The 21,740-nt window shown below is 51.0% G+C and overlaps 1 protein-coding gene across 1 annotated transcript in view; it reads left to right on the top strand.

The window, feature by feature from the left end:
* The window catches only part of LOC148442272 (calcium-transporting ATPase type 2C member 2-like), a 183,279-nt gene that overhangs the window by 95,380 nt on the left and 66,159 nt on the right, over positions 1-21,740 (top strand). The window contains 2 exon segments of the mRNA XM_088464101.1: positions 2,766-2,827; positions 5,527-5,635. Coding sequence (XP_088320227.1) covers positions 2,766-2,827; positions 5,527-5,635 — 171 coding nt within the window.

Raw genomic sequence — 21,740 nt, 5'->3', positions numbered from 1 at the left:
TCTTCAATTCAAACGTTTTTGAGGTTCTATGCGTTTGACACCTTTGCCTCTCAGGATGCATCCTTTGGGCGCCGGGTACTCCTTTCAGCACAGGAGCGTCCCCGCCCTTAGTTGTACTGCTTTGGGACATCCCCAAGGTCAACCCTGTGGACCCCCTATGGACCCTGAAGTAGAAAACAAGAGATATGGTAAGAACTTACCTTTGTTATCTCTGTTTCTACGAAGTCCATAGGGTCCACAGGGCGCCCGCCCTGACGCACCTGGCTTCAAATGGGCTGTGTGGCTGGTCACCGGTTTTCCGTCTCCTATTGCTGTGAGTATGGTTTCTTGTGTGTTCCAGTCTTCCTTCTCTCTGTTCCATATTCTCCTCCGGCCTAGGCTGCTTACCAACTGGGGTGCCTGTGGCTCGGGGGCGGGGTATAGAGGAGGACCCAGGTGCATCCTGGGAGCTAAAAGCTTAACTGTGTGGTGCCCATGGATCCTGTTCCAGCTATAACCCCAAGGTCAACCCTGTGGACCCTATGGACTTCGTAGAAACAGAGATAACAAAGGTAAGTTCTTACCATATCTCTTGTTATATGTTATTAGTCAGATAGTAATGTGTCTCTACCTGTGCTCCATATACTTATAGTACATGTCAGACCCCAGGGCAGCGCTGAAAGGGGAAGACCCCCATCACACACTTCCTGGGCTCTCAATGCTCCGTATTCTCTATATATGTTATTAGTCAGATAGTAATGTGTCTCTACCTGTGCTCCATATACTTATAGTACATGTCAGACCCCAGGGCAGCGCTGAAAGGGGGAGACCCCCATCACACACTTCCTGGGCTCTCAATGCTCCGTATTCTCTATATATGTTATTAGTCAGATAGTAATGTGTCTCTGCCTGTGCTCCATATACTTATAGTACATGTCACACCCCAGGGCAGCGCTGAAAGGGGAAGACCCCCATCACACACTTCCTGGGCTCTCAGCGCTTCACTTTTTCCACATTTTGTAATGTTACAGCCTCATTCCTAAATGGAATAAATTCATTTTTGTCCTCAAAATTCTACACACAATACCCCATAATGACAACGTGTAAAAAAATTTTTTTAGATTTTTGCAAATTTAATAATAATAATAAAAACATTAAGAAATCACATGTACATAAGTATTCGCAGCCTTTGCCATGAAGCTCAAAATGGAACTCGGGTGCATCCTGTTTCCACTGATCATCCTTGAGATGTTCCTACAGCTTAATTGGAGTCCACCTGTGGTAAATTCAGTTGATTGGACATGATTTGGAAGGGCATACACCTGTCTATATAAGGTCCCACATGTGACAGTGCATGTCAGAGCACAAACCAAGCATGAAGTCCAAGGAATTGTCTGTTGACCTCCGAGACAGGATTGTCTCGAGGTACAAATCTGGGGAAGGGTACAGAAAAATATCTACTGCTTTGAAGGTCCCAATGAGCACAGTGGCCCCCATCATCCGTAAATGGAAGAAGTTCAGAACCATCAGGACTCTTCCTAGAGTTGGCCGGCCGCCTAAATTGTGCGATCGGGGGAGAAGGGCCCTAGTCTCGGAGGTGACCAAGAACCCAATGGTCACTCTGTCAGAGCTACAGCATTCCTCTGTGGAGAGAGGAGGACCTTCCAGAAGGACAACCATCTCTGCAGCAATCCACCAATCAGGCCTGTATGGTAGAGTGGCCAGACGGAAACCACTCCTTAGTAAAAAGCACATGGCAGCCCGCCTGGAGTTTGCCAAAATGCACCTGAAGGACTCTCAGACCATGAGAAACAAAATTATCTGGTCTGATGAGACAAAGATTGAACTCTTTGGCGTGAATGCCAGGCGTTATGTTTGGAGGAAACCAGGCACCGCTCATCACCAGGCCAATACCATCCCTACAGTGAAGCATGGTGGTGGCAGCATCATGCTGTGGGGATGTTTTTCAGCAGCAGGAACTGGGAGACTAGTCAGGATAGAGAGAAAGATGAATGCAGCAATGTACAGAGACATCGTGGATGAAAACCTGCTCCAGAGCGCTCCTGACCTCAGACTGGGGCGACGGTTCATCTTTCAGCAGGACAACGACCCTAAGCACACAGCCAAGATATCACAGGAGTGGCTTCAGGACAACTCTGTGAATGTCCATGAGTGGCCCAGCCAGAGCCCAGACTTGAATCCGATTGAACATCTCTGGAGAGATCTGATAATGTCTGTGCACCGACGCTTCCCATCCAACCTGATGGAGCTTGAGAGGTGCTGCAAAGAGGAATGGGCGAAACTGCCCAAAGATAGGTGTGCCAAGCTTGTGGCATCATATTCAAAAATACTTGAGGCTGTAATTGCTGCCAAAGGTGCATCAATATAGTATTGAGCAAAGGCTGTGACTACTTATGTACATGTGATTTCTCTTAGTTTTGTTATTTATTACATTTTCAAAAATCTCAAAAACCTTTTTACACGTTGTCATTATGGGGTATTGTGTGTAGAATTTTAAGGACAAAAATGAATTTATTCCTTTTTGGAATAAGGCTGTAACATAACAAAATGTGGAAAAAGTGAAGCGCTGTGAATACTTTCCGGATGCTCTGTGTGTGTATAAATTCACTCAGCTAATATTATATATATATATAGTTTATGCCGCAGCTGATAGTACTGTTGGTTTAGTGCTGGGTCCTTTACTACTTGTGCATAGTTTTGCTAAGTTATTTTAATAATCTTGTAGCGGAGGCCGTTTCCTAAGCGTCCCTATATTTCTTTGTTAGGAATATCGCTCAGAAAAGTCTCTTGAGGAGTTGAACAAACTGGTTCCCCCAGAATGTAACTGGTGAGTAGTACACGGGTACACGGAGTCCTCGGCACAGTCACGTGACCAAACTTCATCCTGCATGTTGGCAGTAACCAGGAACAGCCCCGAGCGCCCGTAATTGTCATATAGAAGATTTATTTCCTTGCTCTTGGTGACCCCACAGCTAGTACTGAGCCCCTCTGACCCCGCTGCTAGTACTGAGCCCCTCTGACCCCTAGTACTGAGCCCCTCTGACCCCGCTGCTAGTACTGAGCCCCTCTGACCCCGCTGCTAGTACTGAGCCCCTCTGACCCCGCTGCTAGTTCTGAGCCCCTCTGACCCCTAGTACTGAGCCCGTCTGACCCCGCTGCTAGTACTGAGCCCCTCTGACCCCGCTGCTAGTACTGAGCCCCTCTGACCCCTAGTACTGAGCCCCTCTGACCCCTAGTACTGAGCCCCTCTGACCCCGCTGCTAGTACTGAGCCCATCTGACCCCGATGCTAGTACTGAGCCCCTCTGACCCCGCTGCTAGTACTGAGCCCCTCTGACCCCGCTGCTAGTACTGAGCCCCTCTGACCCCGCTGCTAGTTCTGAGCCCCTCTGACCCCTAGTACTGAGCCCGTCTGACCCCGCTGCTAGTACTGAGCCCCTCTGACCCCGCTGCTAGTACTGAGCCCCTCTGACCCCTAGTACTGAGCCCCTCTGACCCCGCTGCTAGTACTGAGCCCCTCTGACCCCGCTGCTAGTACTGAGCCCATCTGACCCCGATGCTAGTACTGAGCCCCTCTGACCCCGCTGCTAGTACTGAGCCCCTCTGACCCCGCTGCTAGTACTGAGCCCCTCTGACCCCGCTGCTAGTTCTGAGCCCCTCTGACCCCTAGTACTGAGCCCGTCTGACCCCGCTGCTAGTACTGAGCCCCTCTGACCCCGCTGCTAGTACTGAGCCCCTCTGACCCCTAGTACTGAGCCCCTCTGACCCCGCTGCTAGTACTGAGCCCCTCTGACCCCGCTGCTAGTACTGAGCCCATCTGACCCCGATGCTAGTACTGAGCCCCTCTGACCCCGCTGCTAGTACTGAGCCCCTCTGACCCCGCTGCTAGTACTGAGCCCCTCTGACCCCGCTGCTAGTTCTGAGCCCCTCTGACCCCTAGTACTGAGCCCGTCTGACCCCGCTGCTAGTACTGAGCCCCTCTGACCCCGCTGCTAGTACTGAGCCCCTCTGACCCCTAGTACTGAGCCCCTCTGACCCCGCTGCTAGTACTGAGCCCCTCTGACCCCGCTGCTAGTACTGAGCCCATCTGACCCCGATGCTAGTACTGAGCCCCTCTGACCCCGCTGCTAGTACTGAGCCCCTCTGACCCCGCTGCTAGTACTGAGCCCCTCTGACCCCGCTGCTAGTACTGAGCCCCCTCTGACCCCGCTGCTAGTACTGAGCCCCCTCTGACCCCGCTGCTAGTACTGAGCCCCTCTGACCCCACTGCTAGTACTAAGCCCCTCTGACCCCGCTGCTAGTACTGAGCCCCTCTGACCCCACTGCTAGTACTGAGCCCCCTCTGACCCCGCAGCTAGTACTGAGCCCCCTCTGACCCCACAGCTAGTACTGAGCCCCCTCTGACCCCACCGCTAGTACTGAGCCCCTCTGACCCCTAATACTGAGCCCCTCTGACCCCACTGCTAGTACTGAGCCCCTCTGACCCCGCTGCTAGTACTGAGCCCCCTCTGACCCCACAGCTAGTACTGAGCCCCCTCTGACCCCACAGCTAGTACTGAGCCCCCTCTTACCCCACAGCTAGTACTAAGCCCCTCTGACCCCTAGTACTGAGCCCCTCTGACCCCGCTGCTAGTACTGAGCCCCTCTGACCCCGCTGCTAGTACTGAGCCCCTCTGACCCCGCTGCTAGTACTGAGCCCCCTCAGCCACCCTCCCCCCCTTCTCCCCCCCCCTTCTCCCCCCCCCTTCTCCCCCCCCTTATCCCCCACCTTATCCCCCACCTTTCCAGATGATGCTGCTGGGGTAATAACTTTGCTTTAATGCTATTTATAGTTGAAAGCTTCCAGTATTCATTACATAACATGATACAGGTGCTTTGGATAATGTGTGTGTATATATATATATATATATATATATATATATATATATATATATATATATACACACACAGAGGAACGTTATGCAGGTGACTGAATGCACGGGTTCTCTTTGTCTAGTCCTGATCCCCTGCAATGTGGTGATCTGATGCTTATTGTACGTTAGCCGGTCACACCCTGTAACTAAGCTCTGTAACGATCCTGTTACCTGCATTAATGCCCCCAGGTGAGGTGTAACCTTCCCACCACCCCAATATAGTCTGTCAGGGTTGTGGCTCGGTGTCGCAGTGACAGGAAAGCAGCTGTACAATGGCCAATTATAGATCTGACGTCACTGAAGGCTGTTTCGGGCTGGTTCACACTTATTGTCCCAATATCCAATAATGGGCCTCGTTTATCAACAAGCTCTATCGCTCACAACGCCGGATAAAACTCGCTGCCTATGGTAAATGGCGCTCCAGCCAATCGGCTCCCATTTGTCATCTTTCAGAGCGTGTTGTGAGTGATAAAACTCTTTGATAAATGAAGACCAAAGTATTAAATCGCCCCCATAAGTGTCTGTCAGACAGATAGCGGGGACCAGACCATTATACTGTGTATTCCGTGTGTATGTTCCCCTGGTAAGATAACGCTCTGTGTCTCTCTGCGCAGTATCCGAGAAGGGAAATTACAGCACCTACTGGCCCGAGAGCTGGTCCCGGGGGATGTGGTGTGTCTGGCAGTCGGGGATCGGGTCCCAGCGGACATCCGGCTGATAGAGGTAATGTCCATGTACATGAGGGACCTCAGTTATGTCATGTTCAGAGCCACACGCTGTGATTGGACATCACCCTCCTATTAATCCATCTTTATTGAACAGATAATCACAGTAGTGACCTAGTTGTTCTGACGTTGAAACAGTCCATTGTGCAGGTCTAACGCCGTACTCCCATTGTGCTGTTATCCTGCCTCCTATCTTAATGTTTACTGCTGTTACTGCAAAGAATCAGTGTGCAGGTCTAATTCCGTACTCCCATTGTGCTGTTATCCTGCCTCTTATGATCGTGTATACTGCTGTTACTGCAAAGAATCAGTGTCCAGGTCTAACGCCGTACTCCCATTGTGCTGTTATCCTGCCTCCTATCTTAATGTTTACTGCTGTTACTGCAAAGAATCAGTGTCCAGGTCTAACGCCGTACTCCCATTGTGCTGTTATCATGCCTCCTATGGTCATGTTTACTGCTGTTACTGCAAAGAATCAGTGTGCAGGTCTAACGCCGTACTCCCATTGTGCTGTTATCCTGGCTCCTATCTTCATGTTTACTGCTATTACTGCAAAGAATCAGTGTGCAGGTCTAATTCCGTACTCCTATTGTGCTGTTATCCTGCCTCCTATGGTCATGTTTAATGCTGTTACTGCAAAGAATCAGTGTGCAGGTCTAACGCCGTACTCCTATTGTGCTGTTATCCTGCCTCCTATGGTCATGTTTACTGCTGTTACTGCAAAGAATCAGTGTGCAGGTCTAACGCCGTACTCCTATTGTGCTGTTATCCTGCCTCCTATGGTCATGTTTAATGCTGTTACTGCAAAGAATCAGTGTGCAGGTCTAACGCCGTACTCCTATTGTGCTGTTATCCTGCCTCCTATGGTCATGTTTACTGCTGTTACTGCAAAGAATCAGTGTGCAGGTCTAACGCCGTACTCCTATTGTGCTGTTATCCTGCCTCCTATGGTCATGTTTAATGCTGTTACTGCAAAGAATCAGTGTGCAGGTCTAACGCCGTACTCCTATTGTGCTGTTATCCTGCCTCCTATGGTCATGTTTACTGCTGTTACTGCAAAGAATCAGTGTGCAGGTCTAACGCCGTCCTCCCATTGTGGTGTTATCCTGCCTCCTATGGTCATGTTTACTGCTGTTACTGCAAAGAATCAGTGTGCAGGTCTAACGCCGTACTCCTATTGTGCTGTTATCCTGCCTCCTATGGTCATGTTTAATGCTGTTACTGCAAAGAATCAGTGTGCAGGTCTAACGCCGTCCTCCCATTGTGGTGTTATCCTGCCTCCTATGGTCATGTTTAATGCTGTCACTGCAAGGAATCAGTGTAACATCGGAGTCGCCTAACGATGAAATTATCCTCTGTCCATACACAATAGATAATGTGATGATACCCAGGTTGAAATAAATAACCATTCAGTTACAATTACTGCAAAATAAAATGTTAAGGTTATTCTTAGACTGTAGGTGTAAAACAGAGTAACCCAGAGCCCTGGAACTACGGCGCTTCACCAGAGGAGGGTTTGCGGGAAGGCCTGTTGTATTGTAGCGGAGCATCGGCCATTACCGTGACTGGCTCTCTGCGATGATCGGTGCACAACGTGTGGATGATCTATCCGCCCTGTGTAACGCGGTATTAATTACAAAGCCCGGCAGCTGCAGTAACTGCGCAGGTTTAGGTGACGGTGTGAGATTTACCTGGCCATGGCCGACGTCTCTTCCTGACCTCAGTCAGGTTATGTAATTACCATATGGTAACACATTGGTGCTCAGTGATTGGTGCATGACAGTCACCTGATCACCTGGAGCTGCAGACAGACTGAAAGTGTTAAAGTTCTCCCCAGGCGTCTGCTGTGTGCTTTCTCCTTGGGAACGGTGGGAAATATATGGCAGAATCCTGTGGTTATATCAGCTGGGATACGGTTATTTCTGGTACTCTGTGGAGCAGACACTGGAGCCATTCATCTAAGTGCGGCCGCCTGTCACATGTCTCCATGTGAGGCTCAGAGCGCTGACCGGACACCAGCGCGGTTCATGCTTCGCCTTACATTAAATCTGGAGAACCAGATATTTATTTCTATTATCTGCCTGATGATGTAATGACGAGGCTGAGAAAGAAAGCATTGGTGTATATAAGCTAATAGGTCACAGTGATCGGCAGGTGCGGGAATTCTAGTGACGTCCGGGTGTGAGGCCTATGTATCTACAGAGTCCCGAATTTGGGGTACACCTCGGGGACCCCTGAGAGAGAGCTTACCTGATGCAAGGTGACCACCCACAGCTTTTGCGAGTGGCCAGGTGATGTTCGCGACCATCGCAACCTTCGGGCTTGCGACGAGACCCTTGTGGTAGGGTCTCGTTCCCGCAAGCCCCAGTGAGCTTCCTGCTCTAATAGGGCAGGAAGCTCACTATTGAGATCACTTGTGATGTCAGTAGGGCCTTTTCCTTCGGGAACGCCTCCGTTTGGCCAATTCCCCCCCCCCCCCGCCTACAAAACGGGGCGAACTGTCGATCAACATTTGACAGGCGCCCCGTTTTGCTGCGAGCCCTGGAGCGAGTGAATTCTCGCTCGCGCACGCCGGGCATGTGCACTGCCCAGCCATCGACCCGCTTGCAAGCGTGTCTGAATCAGGCCCTGTGTTTTACTGGGGTAGGTGGCTCTTGTGAAGCTCCTGTATCATCAAACCACGCCCAGTACTTAAATAGATGGGAATATGTATGGGGGTAATTAACTTCTACGTCCATCCTAATAACAGGTTAGAAATATGTTAGAACCGCCCTTTTCATTTTTGGTTATTTTTCAATCCTTAAACATGAAAGTGAGAGGACAATGGGACTGTCTGTATTACATGTGTCCTGAGAGTGAGGGGACACCGGGACTGTCTGTATTACATGTGTCCTGAGAGTGAGGGGATACCGGGACTGTCTGTATTACATGTGTCCTGAGAGTGAGGGGACACCGGGACTGTCTGTATTACATGTGTCCTGAGAGAGAGGGGATACCGGGACTGTCTGTATTACATGTGTCCTGAGAGAGAGGGGACAACGGGACTGTCTGTATTACATGTGTCCTCAGAGTGAGGGAACACCGGGACTGTCTGTATTACACGTATGCTGAGAGTGAGGGGACACCGGGACTGTCTGTATTACATGTGTCCTGAGAGTGAGGGGGACACAGGGACTGTCTGTATTACACGTGTCCTGAGAGTGAGGGGACACCAGGACTGTCTGTATTACATGTGTCCTGAGAGTGAGGGGACACCGGGACTGTCTGTATTACATGTGTCCTGAGAGTGAGGGGACACTGGGGCTGTCTGTATTACATGTGTCCTGAGAGTGAGGGGACAATGGGACTGTCTGTATTGCATGTGTCCTGAGAGTGAGGGGACACGGGACTGTCTGTATTACATGTGTCCTGAGAGTGAGGGGACAATGGGACTGACTGTATTGCATGTGTCCTGAGAGTGAGGGGACACCGGGACTGTCTGTATTACATGTGTCCTGAGAGTGAGGGGATACCGGGACTGTCTGTATTACATGTGTCCTGAGAGTGAGGGGACACTGGGACTGTCTGTATTACATGTGTCCTGAGAGAGAGGGGACACCGGGACTGTCTGTATTACATGTGTCCTGAGAGAGAGGGGACACCGGGACTGTCTGTATTACATGTGTCCTCAGAGTGAGGGAACACCGGGACTGTCTGTATTACACGTATGCTGAGAGTGAGGGGACACCGGGACTGTCTGTATTACATGTGTCCTGAGAGTGAGGGGGACACAGGGACTGTCTGTATTACACGTGTCCTGAGAGTGAGGGGACACCAGGACTGTCTGTATTACATGTGTCCTGAGAGTGAGGGGACACCGGGACTGTCTGTATTACATGTGTCCTGAGAGTGAGGGGACACTGGGGCTGTCTGTATTACATGTGTCCTGAGAGTGAGGGGACAATGGGACTGTCTGTATTGCATGTGTCCTGAGAGTGAGAGGACACGGGACTGTCTGTATTACATGTGTCCTGAGAGTGAGGGGACAATGGGACTGTCTGTATTGCATGTGTCCTGAGAGTGAGGGGACACCGGGACTGTATGTATTACATGTGTCCTGAGAGTGAGGGACACTGGGACTGTCTGTATTACATGTGTCCTGAGAGTGAGGGGACACCGGGGGACTGTCTGTATCACATGTGTCCTGAGAGTGAGGGGATACCGGGACTGTCTGTATTGCATGTGTCCTGAGAATGAGGGGACACCGGGACTGTCTGTATTACATGTGTCCTGAGAGAGAAGGGACACCGGGACTGTCTGTATTACATGTGTCCTCAGAGTGAGGGAACACCGGGACTGTCTGTATTACACGTATGCTGAGAGTGAGGGGACACCGGGACTGTCTGTATTACATGTGTCCTGAGAGTGAGGGGGACACAGGGACTGTCTGTATTACACGTGTCCTGAGAGTGAGGGGACACCAGGACTGTCTGTATTACATGTGTCCTGAGAGTGAGGGGACACCGGGACTGTCTGTATTACATGTGTCCTGAGAGTGAGGGGACACTGGGGCTGTCTGTATTACATGTGTCCTGAGAGTGAGGGGACAATGGGACTGTCTGTATTGCATGTGTCCTGAGAGTGAGGGGACACGGGACTGTCTGTATTACATGTGTCCTGAGAGTGAGGGGACAATGGGACTGTCTGTATTGCATGTGTCCTGAGAGTGAGGGGACACCGGGACTGTCTGTATTACATGTGTCCTGAGAGTGAGGGGATACCGGGACTGTCTGTATTACATGTGTCCTGAGAGTGAGGGGACACCGGGACTGTCTGTATTACATGTGTCCTGAGAGAGAGGGGACACCGGGACTGTCTGTATTACATGTGTCCTGAGAGAGAGGGGACACCGGGACTGTCTGTATTACATGTGTCCTCAGAGTGAGGGAACACCGGGACTGTCTGTATTACACGTATGCTGAGAGTGAGGGGACACCGGGACTGTCTGTATTACATGTGTCCTGAGAGTGAGGGGGACACAGGGACTGTCTGTATTACACGTGTCCTGAGAGTGAGGGGACACCGGGGGACTGTCTGTATCACATGTGTCCTGAGAGTGAGGGGATACCGGGACTGTCTGTATTGCATGTGTCCTGAGAATGAGGGGACACCGGGACTGTCTGTATTACATGTGTCCTGAGAGTGAGGGGACACCAGGACTGTCTGTATTACATGTGTCCTGAGAATGAGGGGACACCGGGACTGTCTGTATTACATGTGTCCTGAGAGTGAGGGGACACCAGGACTGTCTGTATTACATGTGTCCTGAGACTGAAGGAACACCGGGACTGTCTGTATTACATGTGTCCTGAGACTGAGAGGACACCAGGACTGTCTGTATTACATCTGTCCTGAGAGTGAGGGGACATAGGGACTGTCTGTATTACATGTGTACTGAGGGTGAGAGGACACCGGCAATGTCTGTATTACATGTGTCCTGAGAATGAGGGGACACCGGGACTGTCTGTATTACATGTGTCCTGAGAGTGAGGGGTCACCAGGACTGTCTGTATTACATGTGTCCTGAGACTGAAGGAACACCGGGACTGTCTGTATTACATGTGTCCTGAGACTGAGAGGACACCAGGACTGTCTGTATTACATCTGTCCTGAGAGTGAGGGGACATAGGGACTGTCTGTATTACATGTGTACTGAGGGTGAGAGGACACCGGCAATGTCTGTATTACATGTGTCCTGAGAGTGAGAGGACACCGGGACTGTCTGTATTACATGTGTCCTGAGAGTGAGAGGACACCGGGACTGTCTGTATTACATGTGTCCTGAGAGTGAGAGGACACCGGGACTGTCTGTATTACATGTGTACTGAGAGTGAGAGGACACCGGGACTGTCTGTATTACATGTGTCCTGAGAGTGAGAGGACACCGGGACTGTCTGTATTACATGTGTCCTGAGAGTGATGGGACACCAGGACTGTCTGTATTACATGTGTCCTGAGAGTGAGGGGACACCATGACTGTCTGTATTACATGTGTCCTGAGAGTGAGGGGACACTGAGACTGTCTGTATTACATGTGTCCTAAGAGTGAGGGTACACCGGGACTGTCTGTATTACACGTATGCTGAGAGTGAGGGGACCCCGGGACTGTCTGTATTACATGTGTCTTGAGAGTGAGGGGACACTGAGACTGTCTGTATTACATGTGTCCTGAGAGAGAGGGGACACCGGGACTGTCTGTATTACCTGTGTCCTGAGAGTGAGGGGACACCAGGACTGTCTGTATTACATGTGTCCTGAGAGTGTGGGGACGCCGGGACTGTCTGTATTACATGTGTCCTGAGAGTGTGGGGACACAGGGGGACTGTCTGTATCACATGTGTCCTGAGAGTGAGAGGACACCGGGACTGTCTGTATTACATGTGTCCTGAGAGTGAGAGGACGCCGGGACTGTCTGTATTACATGTGCCCTGAGAGTGAGGGGACACCGGGACTGTCTGTATTGCATGTGTCCTGAGAGTGTGGGGACACCGGGACTGTCTGTATTACATGTGTCCTGAGAGTGAGGGGACTTTCTGTATTACATGTGTCCTGAGAGTGAGGGGACACCGGGACTGTCTGTATTACACGTATGCTGAGAGTGAGATAAGACACCGGGACTGTCTGTATTACATGTGTCCTGAGAGTGAGAGGACACCGGGACTGTCTGTATTACATGTGTCCTGAGAGTGAGGGGACTGTCTGTATTACATGTGTCCTGAGAGTGAGGGTACACCGGGACTGTCTGTATTACATGTGTCCTGAGAGTGAGGGGACACCAGGACTGTCTGTATTACATGTGTCCTGAGAGTGAGGGCACACCAGGACTGTCTGTATTACATGTGTCATGAGAGTGAGGGGGCTGTCTGTATTACATGTGTCCTGAGAGTGAGGGTACACCGGGACTGTCTGTATTACACGTATGCTGAGAGTGAGGGGACCCCGGGACTGTCTGTATTACATGTGTCTTGAGAGTGAGGGGACACTGGGACTGTCTGTATTACATGTGTCCTGAGAGAGAGGGGACACCGGGACTGTCTGTATTACCTGTGTCCTGAGAGTGAGGGGACACCAGGACTGTCTGTATTACATGTGTCCTGAGAGTGTGGGGACGCCGGGACTGTCTGTATTACATGTGCCCTGAGAGTGAGGGGACACCGGGACTGTCTGTATTACATGTGTCCTGAGAGTGTGGGGACACCGGGGGACTGTCTGTATCACATGTGTCCTGAGAGTGAGAGGACACCGGGACTGTCTGTATTACATGTGTCCTGAGAGTGAGAGGATGCCGGGACTGTCTGTATTACATGTGCCCTGAGAGTGAGGGGACACCGGGACTGTCTGTATTGCATGTGTCCTGAGAGTGTGGGGACACCGGGACTGTCTGTATTACATGTGTCCTGAGAGTGAGGGGACTTTCTGTATTACATGTGTCCTGAGAGTGAGAGGACACTGGGACTGTCTGTATTACACGTATGCTGAGAGTGAGATAAGACACCGGGACTGTCTGTATTACATGTGTCCTGAGAGTGAGAGGACACCGGGACTGTCTGTATTACATGTGTCCTGAGAGTGAGGGGACTGTCTGTATTACATGTGTCCTGAGAGTGAGGGTACACCGGGACTGTCTGTATTACATGTGTCCTGAGAGTGAGGGGACACCAGGACTGTCTGTATTACATGTGTCCTGAGAGTGAGGGCACACCAGGACTGTCTGTATTACATGTGTCCTGAGAGTGATGGGACACCGGAACTGTCTGTATTACATGTGTCCTGAGAGTGAGGGGACACTGGGACTGTCTGTATTACATGTGTCCTGAGAGTGAGGGGACACCGGGACTGTCTGTATTACATGTGTCCTGAGAGTGATGGGACACCGGGACTGTCTGTATTACATGTGTCCTGAGAGTGAGGGGACACTGGGACTGTCTGTATTACATGTGTCCTGAGAGTGAGAGGACACCGGGACTGTCTGTATTACATATGTCCTGAGAGTGAGGGGACACCGGGACTGTCTGTATTACATGTGTACTGAGAGTGAGGGGACACCGGGACTGTCTGTATTACATGTGTACTGAGAGTGAGGGTACACCGGGACTGTCTGTAATACACGTGTCCTGAGAGTGAGGGGACACTGGGACTGTCTGTATTACATGTGTCCTGAGAGTGATGGGACACTGGGACAGTCTGTATTACATGTGTCCTGAGAGTGAGGGGACACTGGGACAGTCTGTATTACATGTGTCCTGAGAGTGAGGGGACACTGGGACTGTCTGTATTACATGTGTCCTGAGAGTGAGGGGACACTGGGACTGTCTGTATTACATGTGTCCTGAGAGTGAGGGGACACCGGGACTGTCTGTAATACACGAGTCCTGAGAGTGAGGGGACACCGGGACTGTCTGTATTACATGTGTCCTGAGAGTGATGGGACACTGGGACTGTCTGTATTACATGTGTCCTGAGAGTGAGGGGACACCGGGACTGTCTGTAATACACGTGTCCTGAGAGTGAGGGGACACTGGGACTGTCTGTATTACATGTGTCCTGAGAGTGATGGGACACTGGGACAGTCTGTATTACATGTGTCCTGAGAGTGAGGGGACAATGGGACTGTCTGTATTGCATGTGTCCTGAGAGTGAGGGGACACGGGACTGTCTGTATTACATGTGTCCTGAGAGTGAGGGGACAATGGGACTGTCTGTATTGCATGTGTCCTGAGAGTGAGGGGACACCGGGACTGTCTGTATTACATGTGTCCTGAGAGTGAGGGGATACCGGGACTGTCTGTATTACATGTGTCCTGAGAGTGAGGGGACACCGGGACTGTCTGTATTACATGTGTCCTGAGAGAGAGGGGACACCGGGACTGTCTGTATTACATGTGTCCTGAGAGAGAGGGGACAGCGGGACTGTCTGTATTACATGTGTCCTCAGAGTGAGGGAACACCGGGACTGTCTGTATTACACATATGCTGAGAGTGAGGGGACACCGGGACTGTCTGTATTACATGTGTCCTGAGAGTGAGGGGGACACAGGGACTGTCTGTATTACACGTGTCCTGAGAGTGAGGGGACACCAGGACTGTCTGTATTACATGTGTCCTGAGAGTGAGGGGACACCGGGACTGTCTGTATTACATGTGTCCTGAGAGTGAGGGGACACTGGGGCTGTCTGTATTACATGTGTCCTGAGAGTGAGGGGACAATGGGACTGTCTGTATTGCATGTGTCCTGAGAGTGAGAGGACACGGGACTGTCTGTATTACATGTGTCCTGAGAGTGAGGGGACAATGGGACTGTCTGTATTACATGTGTCCTGAGAGTGAGGGGACACCGGGACTGTATGTATTACATGTGTCCTGAGAGTGAGGGACACTGGGACTGTCTGTATTACATGTGTCCTGAGAGTGAGGGGACACCGGGGGACTGTCTGTATCACATGTGTCCTGAGAGTGAGGGGATACCGGGACTGTCTGTATTGCATGTGTCCTGAGAATGAGGGGACACCGGGACTGTCTGTATTGCATGTGTCCTGAGAGAGAGGGGACACCGGGACTGTCTGTATTACATGTGTCCTCAGAGTGAGGGAACACCGGGACTGTCTGTATTACACGTATGCTGAGAGTGAGGGGACACCGGGACTGTCTGTATTACATGTGTCCTGAGAGTGAGGGGGACACAGGGACTGTCTGTATTACACGTGTCCTGAGAGTGAGGGGACACCAGGACTGTCTGTATTACATGTGTCCTGAGAGTGAGGGGACACCGGGACTGTCTGTATTACATGTGTCCTGAGAGTGAGGGGACACTGGGGCTGTCTGTATTACATGTGTCCTGAGAGTGAGGGGACAATGGGACTGTCTGTATTGCATGTGTCCTGAGAGTGAGGGGACACGGGACTGTCTGTATTACATGTGTCCTGAGAGTGAGGGGACAATGGGACTGTCTGTATTGCATGTGTCCTGAGAGTGAGGGGACACCGGGACTGTCTGTATTACATGTGTCCTGAGAGTGAGGGGATACCGGGACTGTCTGTATTACATGTGTCCTGAGAGTGAGGGGACACCGGGACTGTCTGTATTACATGTGTCCTGAGAGAGAGGGGACACCGGGACTGTCTGTATTACATGTGTCCTGAGAGAGAGGGGACACCGGGACTGTCTGTATTACATGTGTCCTCAGAGTGAGGGAACACCGGGACTGTCTGTATTACACGTATGCTGAGAGTGAGGGGACACCGGGACTGTCTGTATTACATGTGTCCTGAGAGTGAGGGGGACACAGGGACTGTCTGTATTACACGTGTCCTGAGAGTGAGGGGACACCGGGGGACTGTCTGTATCACATGTGTCCTGAGAGTGAGGGGATACCGGGACTGTCTGTATTGCATGTGTCCTGAGAATGAGGGGACACCGGGACTGTCTGTATTACATGTGTCCTGAGAGTGAGGGGACACCAGGACTGTCTGTATTACATGTGTCCTGAGACTGAAGGAACACCGGGACTGTCTGTATTACATGTGTCCTGAGACTGAGAGGACACCAGGACTGTCTGTATTACATCTGTCCTGAGAGTGAGGGGACATAGGGACTGTCTGTATTACATGTGTACTGAGGGTGAGAGGACACCGGGACTGTCTGTATTACATGTGTCCTGAGAGTGAGAGGACACCGGGACTGTCTGTATTACATGTGTCCTGAGAGTGAGAGGACACCGGGACTGTCTGTATTACATGTGTCCTGAGAGTGAGAGGACACCGGGACTGTCTGTATTACATGTGTACTGAGAGTGAGAGGACACCGGGACTGTCTGTATTACATGTGTCCTGAGAGTGAGAGGACACCGGGACTGTCTGTATTACATGTGTCCTGAGAGTGATGGGACACCAGGACTGTCTGTATTACATGTGTCCTGAGAGTGAGGGGACACCATGACTGTCTGTATTACATGTGTCCTGAGAGTGAGGGGACTGTCTGTATTACATGTGTCCTAAGAGTGAGGGTACACCGGGACTGTCTGTATTACACGTATGCTGAGAGTGAGGGGACCCCGGGACTGTCTGTATTACATGTGTCTTGAGAGTGAGGTGACACTGGGACTGTCTGTATTACATGTGTCCTGAGAGAGAGGGGACACCGGGACTGTCTGTATTACCTGTGTCCTGAGAGTGAGGGGACACCAGGACTGTCTGTATTACATGTGTCCTGAGAGTGTGGGGACGCCGGGACTGTCTGTATTACATGTGTCCTGAGAGTGTGGGGACACCGGGGGACTGTCTGTATCACATGTGTCCTGAGAGTGAGAGGACACCGGGACTGTCTGTATTACATGTGTCCTGAGAGTGAGAGGACGCCGGGACTGTCTGTATTACATGTGCCCTGAGAGTGAGGGGACACCGGGACTGTCTGTATTGCATGTGTCCTGAGAGTGTGGGGACACCGGGACTGTCTGTATTACATGTGTCCTGAGAGTGAGGGGACTTTCTGTATTACATGTGTCCTGAGAGTGAGGGGACACCGGGACTGTCTGTATTACACGTATGCTGAGAGTGAGATAAGACACCGGGACTGTCTGTATTACATGTGTCCTGAGAGTGAGAGGACACCGGGACTGTCTGTATTACATGTGTCCTGAGAGTGAGGGGACTGTCTGTATTACATGTGTCCTGAGAGTGAGGGTACACCGGGACTGTCTGTATTACATGTGTCCTGAGAGTGAGGGGACACCAGGACTGTCTGTATTACATGTGTCCTGAGAGTGAGGGCACACCAGGACTGTCTGTATTACATGTGTCATGAGAGTGAGGGGACTGTCTGTATTACATGTGTCCTAAGAGTGAGGGGACACCGGGACTGTCTGTATTACACGTATGCTGAGAGTGAGGGGACCCCGGGACTGTCTGTATTACATGTGTCTTGAGAGTGAGGGGACACTGGGACTGTCTGTATTACATGTGTCCTGAGAGAGAGGGGACACCGGGACTGTCTGTATTACCTGTGTCCTGAGAGTGAGGGGACACCAGGACTGTCTGTATTACATGTGTCCTGAGAGTGTGGGGACGCCGGGACTGTCTGTATTACATGTGCCCTGAGAGTGAGGGGACACCGGGACTGTCTGTATTACATGTGTCCTGAGAGTGTGGGGACACCGGGGGACTGTCTGTATCACATGTGTCCTGAGAGTGAGAGGACACCGGGACTGTCTGTATTACATGTGTCCTGAGAGTGAGAGGACGCCGGGACTGTCTGTATTACATGTGCCCTGAGAGTGAGGGGACACCGGGACTGTCTGTATTGCATGTGTCCTGAGAGTGTGGGGACACCGGGACTGTCTGTATTACATGTGTCCTGAGAGTGAGGGGACTTTCTGTATTACATGTGTCCTGAGAGTGAGGGGACACTGGGACTGTCTGTATTACACGTATGCTGAGAGTGAGATAAGACACCGGGACTGTCTGTATTACATGTGTCCTGAGAGTGAGAGGACACCGGGACTGTCTGTATTACATGTGTCCTGAGAGTGAGGGGACTGTCTGTATTACATGTGTCCTGAGAGTGAGGGTACACCGGGACTGTCTGTATTACATGTGTCCTGAGAGTGAGGGGACACCAGGACTGTCTGTATTACATGTGTCCTGAGAGTGAGGGCACACCAGGACTGTCTGTATTACATGTGTCCTGAGAGTGATGGGACACCGGATCTGTCTGTATTACATGTGTCCTGAGAGTGAGGGGACACTGGGACTGTCTGTATTACATGTGTCCTGAGAGTGAGGGGACACCGGGACTGTCTGTATTACATGTGTCCTGAGAGTGATGGGACACCGGGACTGTCTGTATTACATGTGTCCTGAGAGTGAGAAGACACTGGGACTGTCTGTATTACATATGTCCTGAGAGTGAGGGGACACCGGGACTGTCTGTATTACATGTGTCCTGAGAGTGAGAGGACACCGGGACTGTCTGTATTACATATGTCCTGAGAGTGAGGGGACACCGGGACTGTCTGTATTACATGTGTACTGAGAGTGAGGGGACACCGGGACTGTCTGTATTACATGTGTACTGAGAGTGAGGGGACACCGGGACTGTCTGTAATACACGTGTCCTGAGAGTGAGGGGACACTGGGACTGTCTGTATTACATGTGTCCTGAGAGTGATGGGACACTGGGACAGTCTGTATTACATGTGTCCTGAGAGTGAGGGGACACTGGGACAGTCTGTATTACATGTGTCCTGAGAGTGAGGGGACACTGGGACTGTCTGTATTACATGTGTCCTGAGAGTGAGGGGACACTGGGACTGTCTGTATTACATGTGTCCTGAGAGTGAGGGGACACCGGGACTGTCTGTAATACACGTGTCCTGAGAGTGAGGGGACACCGGGACTGTCTGTATTACATGTGTCCTGAGAGTGATGGGACACTGGGACTGTCTGTATTACATGTGTCCTGAGAGTGAGGGGACACCGGGACTGTCTGTAATACACGTGTCCTGAGAGTGAGGGGACACTGGGACTGTCTGTATTACATGTGTCCTGAGAGTGATGGGACACTGGGACAGTCTGTATTACATGTGTCCTGAGAGTGAGGGGACACTGGGACAGTCTGTATTTCATGTGTCCTGAGAGTGAGGGGACACTGGGACTGTCTGTATTACATGTGTCCTGAGAGTGAGGGGACACTGGGACTGTCTGTATTACATGTGTCCTGAGAGTGAGGGGACACCGGGACTGTCTGTAATACACGTGTCCTGAGAGTGAGGGGACACCGGGACTGTCTGTATTACATGTGTCCTTAGAGTGAGGGTACACCGGGACTGTCTGTATTACATGTGTCCTGAGAGTGAGGGGACATCGGGACTGTCTGTAATACATGTGTCCTAAGAGTGAGGGGACATCGGGACTGTCTGTATTACATGTGTCCTGAGAGTGAGGGGACATCGGGACTATCTGTATTACATGTGTCCTGAGAGTGAGGGGACATCGGGACTGTCTGTATTACATGTGTCCTGAGAGTGAGGGGACACCGGGTCTGTCTGTATTACATGTGTCCTGAGAGTGAGGGGACACCGGGACTGTCTGTATTACATGTGTCCTGAGAGTGAGGGGACACCGGGTCTGTCTGTATTACATGTGTCCTGAGAGTGAGGGGACACCGGGACTGTCTGTATTACATGTGTCCTGAGAGTGAGGGGACACCGGGACTGTCTGTATTACATGTGCCCTGAAAGAGAGGGGACACTGGGACTGTCTGTATTACATGTGTCCTGAGAGTGAGGGGACACCGGGACTGTCTGTATTACATGTGTCCTGAGAGTGAGGGGACATCGGGACTGCCTGTATTACATGTGTCCTGAGAGTGAGGGGACACCGGGACTGTCTGTATTACATGTGTCCTGAGAGTGAGGGGACATCGGTACTGTCTGTATTACATGTATCCTGAGAGAGAGGGGACATCGGGACTGTCTGTATTACATGTGTCCTGAGAGTGTGGGGACACCGGAACTGTCTGTATTACATGTGTCCTGAGAGTGAGAGGACACCGGGACTGTCTGTATTACATGATACTAGAATCCAAAAGAGCTGGTTAGTTTCCTGAGAGACGTAGGATACGAGCGCTGATTACAGAGTGGGTGAGTGGAGAATTCCCTGTTGGGCGCATTTCCCCGGAGCGGCGAGCGGGCAGTACAGTACTCAGACAGAGACCGGCTGCTGCATTCTTCAGCCTCATTTACTATATTACCAGGATGTGAGCTGGCTGCTGTGTAATGTGACACAAAAGACTATGATGATATAGGAACCAGCGTATTAGAGCAGCAGCCCGTGTCAGCTCCTGGATGCTCTGTCAGCCTCTCTGAGGCCTCACTCTATGATTATATTTGGATTTGTGTTTTTCCTGCACAGTGTAAGCTGCATTACAGGTCTCCTCCCGGCCCTCATGTTACTTCACCTTCTATTGTTCTGTCACCCAGATAAACGCCATGTGGCTATGTATACGCTTAGTACATGTACAGTATATGGGGGAGATGTACTAAGCTCTGGAGAGTGATAAACCACCAGCCAATCAGCTCCCAACTGTCATTTTTCAAAAACAGCCTGTGAGATGACAGTTAGGAGCTGATTGGCTGGTCAGTTATCACTCTCCAGAGCTTAGTACATACCTCCTATGTGAGATACATGGATATAGTGTTGTTTGATTACCGTCACCTGTTCCGTGCTCTGCAGCCACCGGTAGTGCGTGCGCAGAGGTTTGTGACCTTGCAGAGCAGATACTTTATGGACGGATACACAAGGCTCTGCAGGAGTTTCTCACGCACATTCTCCGAGTCCGTGTTTGCTCTGGGCGTGTTCCGTCTCCGTGTGACGGTCACCAGATTGCGGCTCTTTTGTTAGCTGGTTTCTCATCTCCACTTATAAATATTACGAGCTTCTGCTGCGCCCCCTCCTCTCACCCCCCCCATTGTGTCGGCTCATCTCTATATTTGTACCTCGGCTGCGCTGCAGTCACGTCAGGTAAATCCGGATTGCGTGTACAGCCTGCAGGCCAATAATATAACACCCCCCTCAGTACCTGTGTCCCGTGCCCAGAGATTGTCACAGAAGCCGAATCTAGTCACTTCAATCACTTCCCGAGTCAGGGACGACACAGCTGCTACCGCGGCAAGTACACCGCCAGCCGCCCAGGCGCTGATTCCCCTGGCGCAATTCCTGGAGGGGTTTCCCCTTCACCACACCTGCGCACTGCGCCCCAAGCCCCGCTGCTCCTGCTCACCTTGGTAGGTGTGGGATCCCTACTCAGACTGGGAGTGTGCATCTTACCTGTGACATCATAGCGCAAAACTCACTACGACACTGACATGGAGGAGCCTCAGCATCACAGAAACTCCCCATCGCCAGACGAGTGTCCTCCTCCTCCCAGTGTAATGTAAAACCAATAAACCATAGCAATGATGACGTAACGACACTGAGGCTAAGGGGACAGGAAGTCATCTTTATTTATTATATCTAGTTAAACTAATATTAATTAAATGTAATAAAACTAATAGAAAATTAATAACTAAA

Source organism: Taudactylus pleione, unplaced genomic scaffold, assembly GCF_031769625.1.
Source record: "Taudactylus pleione unplaced genomic scaffold, aTauple2 ptg001576l, whole genome shotgun sequence".
NCBI classification, from domain to species: Eukaryota; Metazoa; Chordata; class Amphibia; order Anura; family Myobatrachidae; genus Taudactylus; species Taudactylus pleione.
Note: the sequence above shows the minus strand (reverse complement) of the source record. Positions and strands in the feature narration are given on the sequence as shown.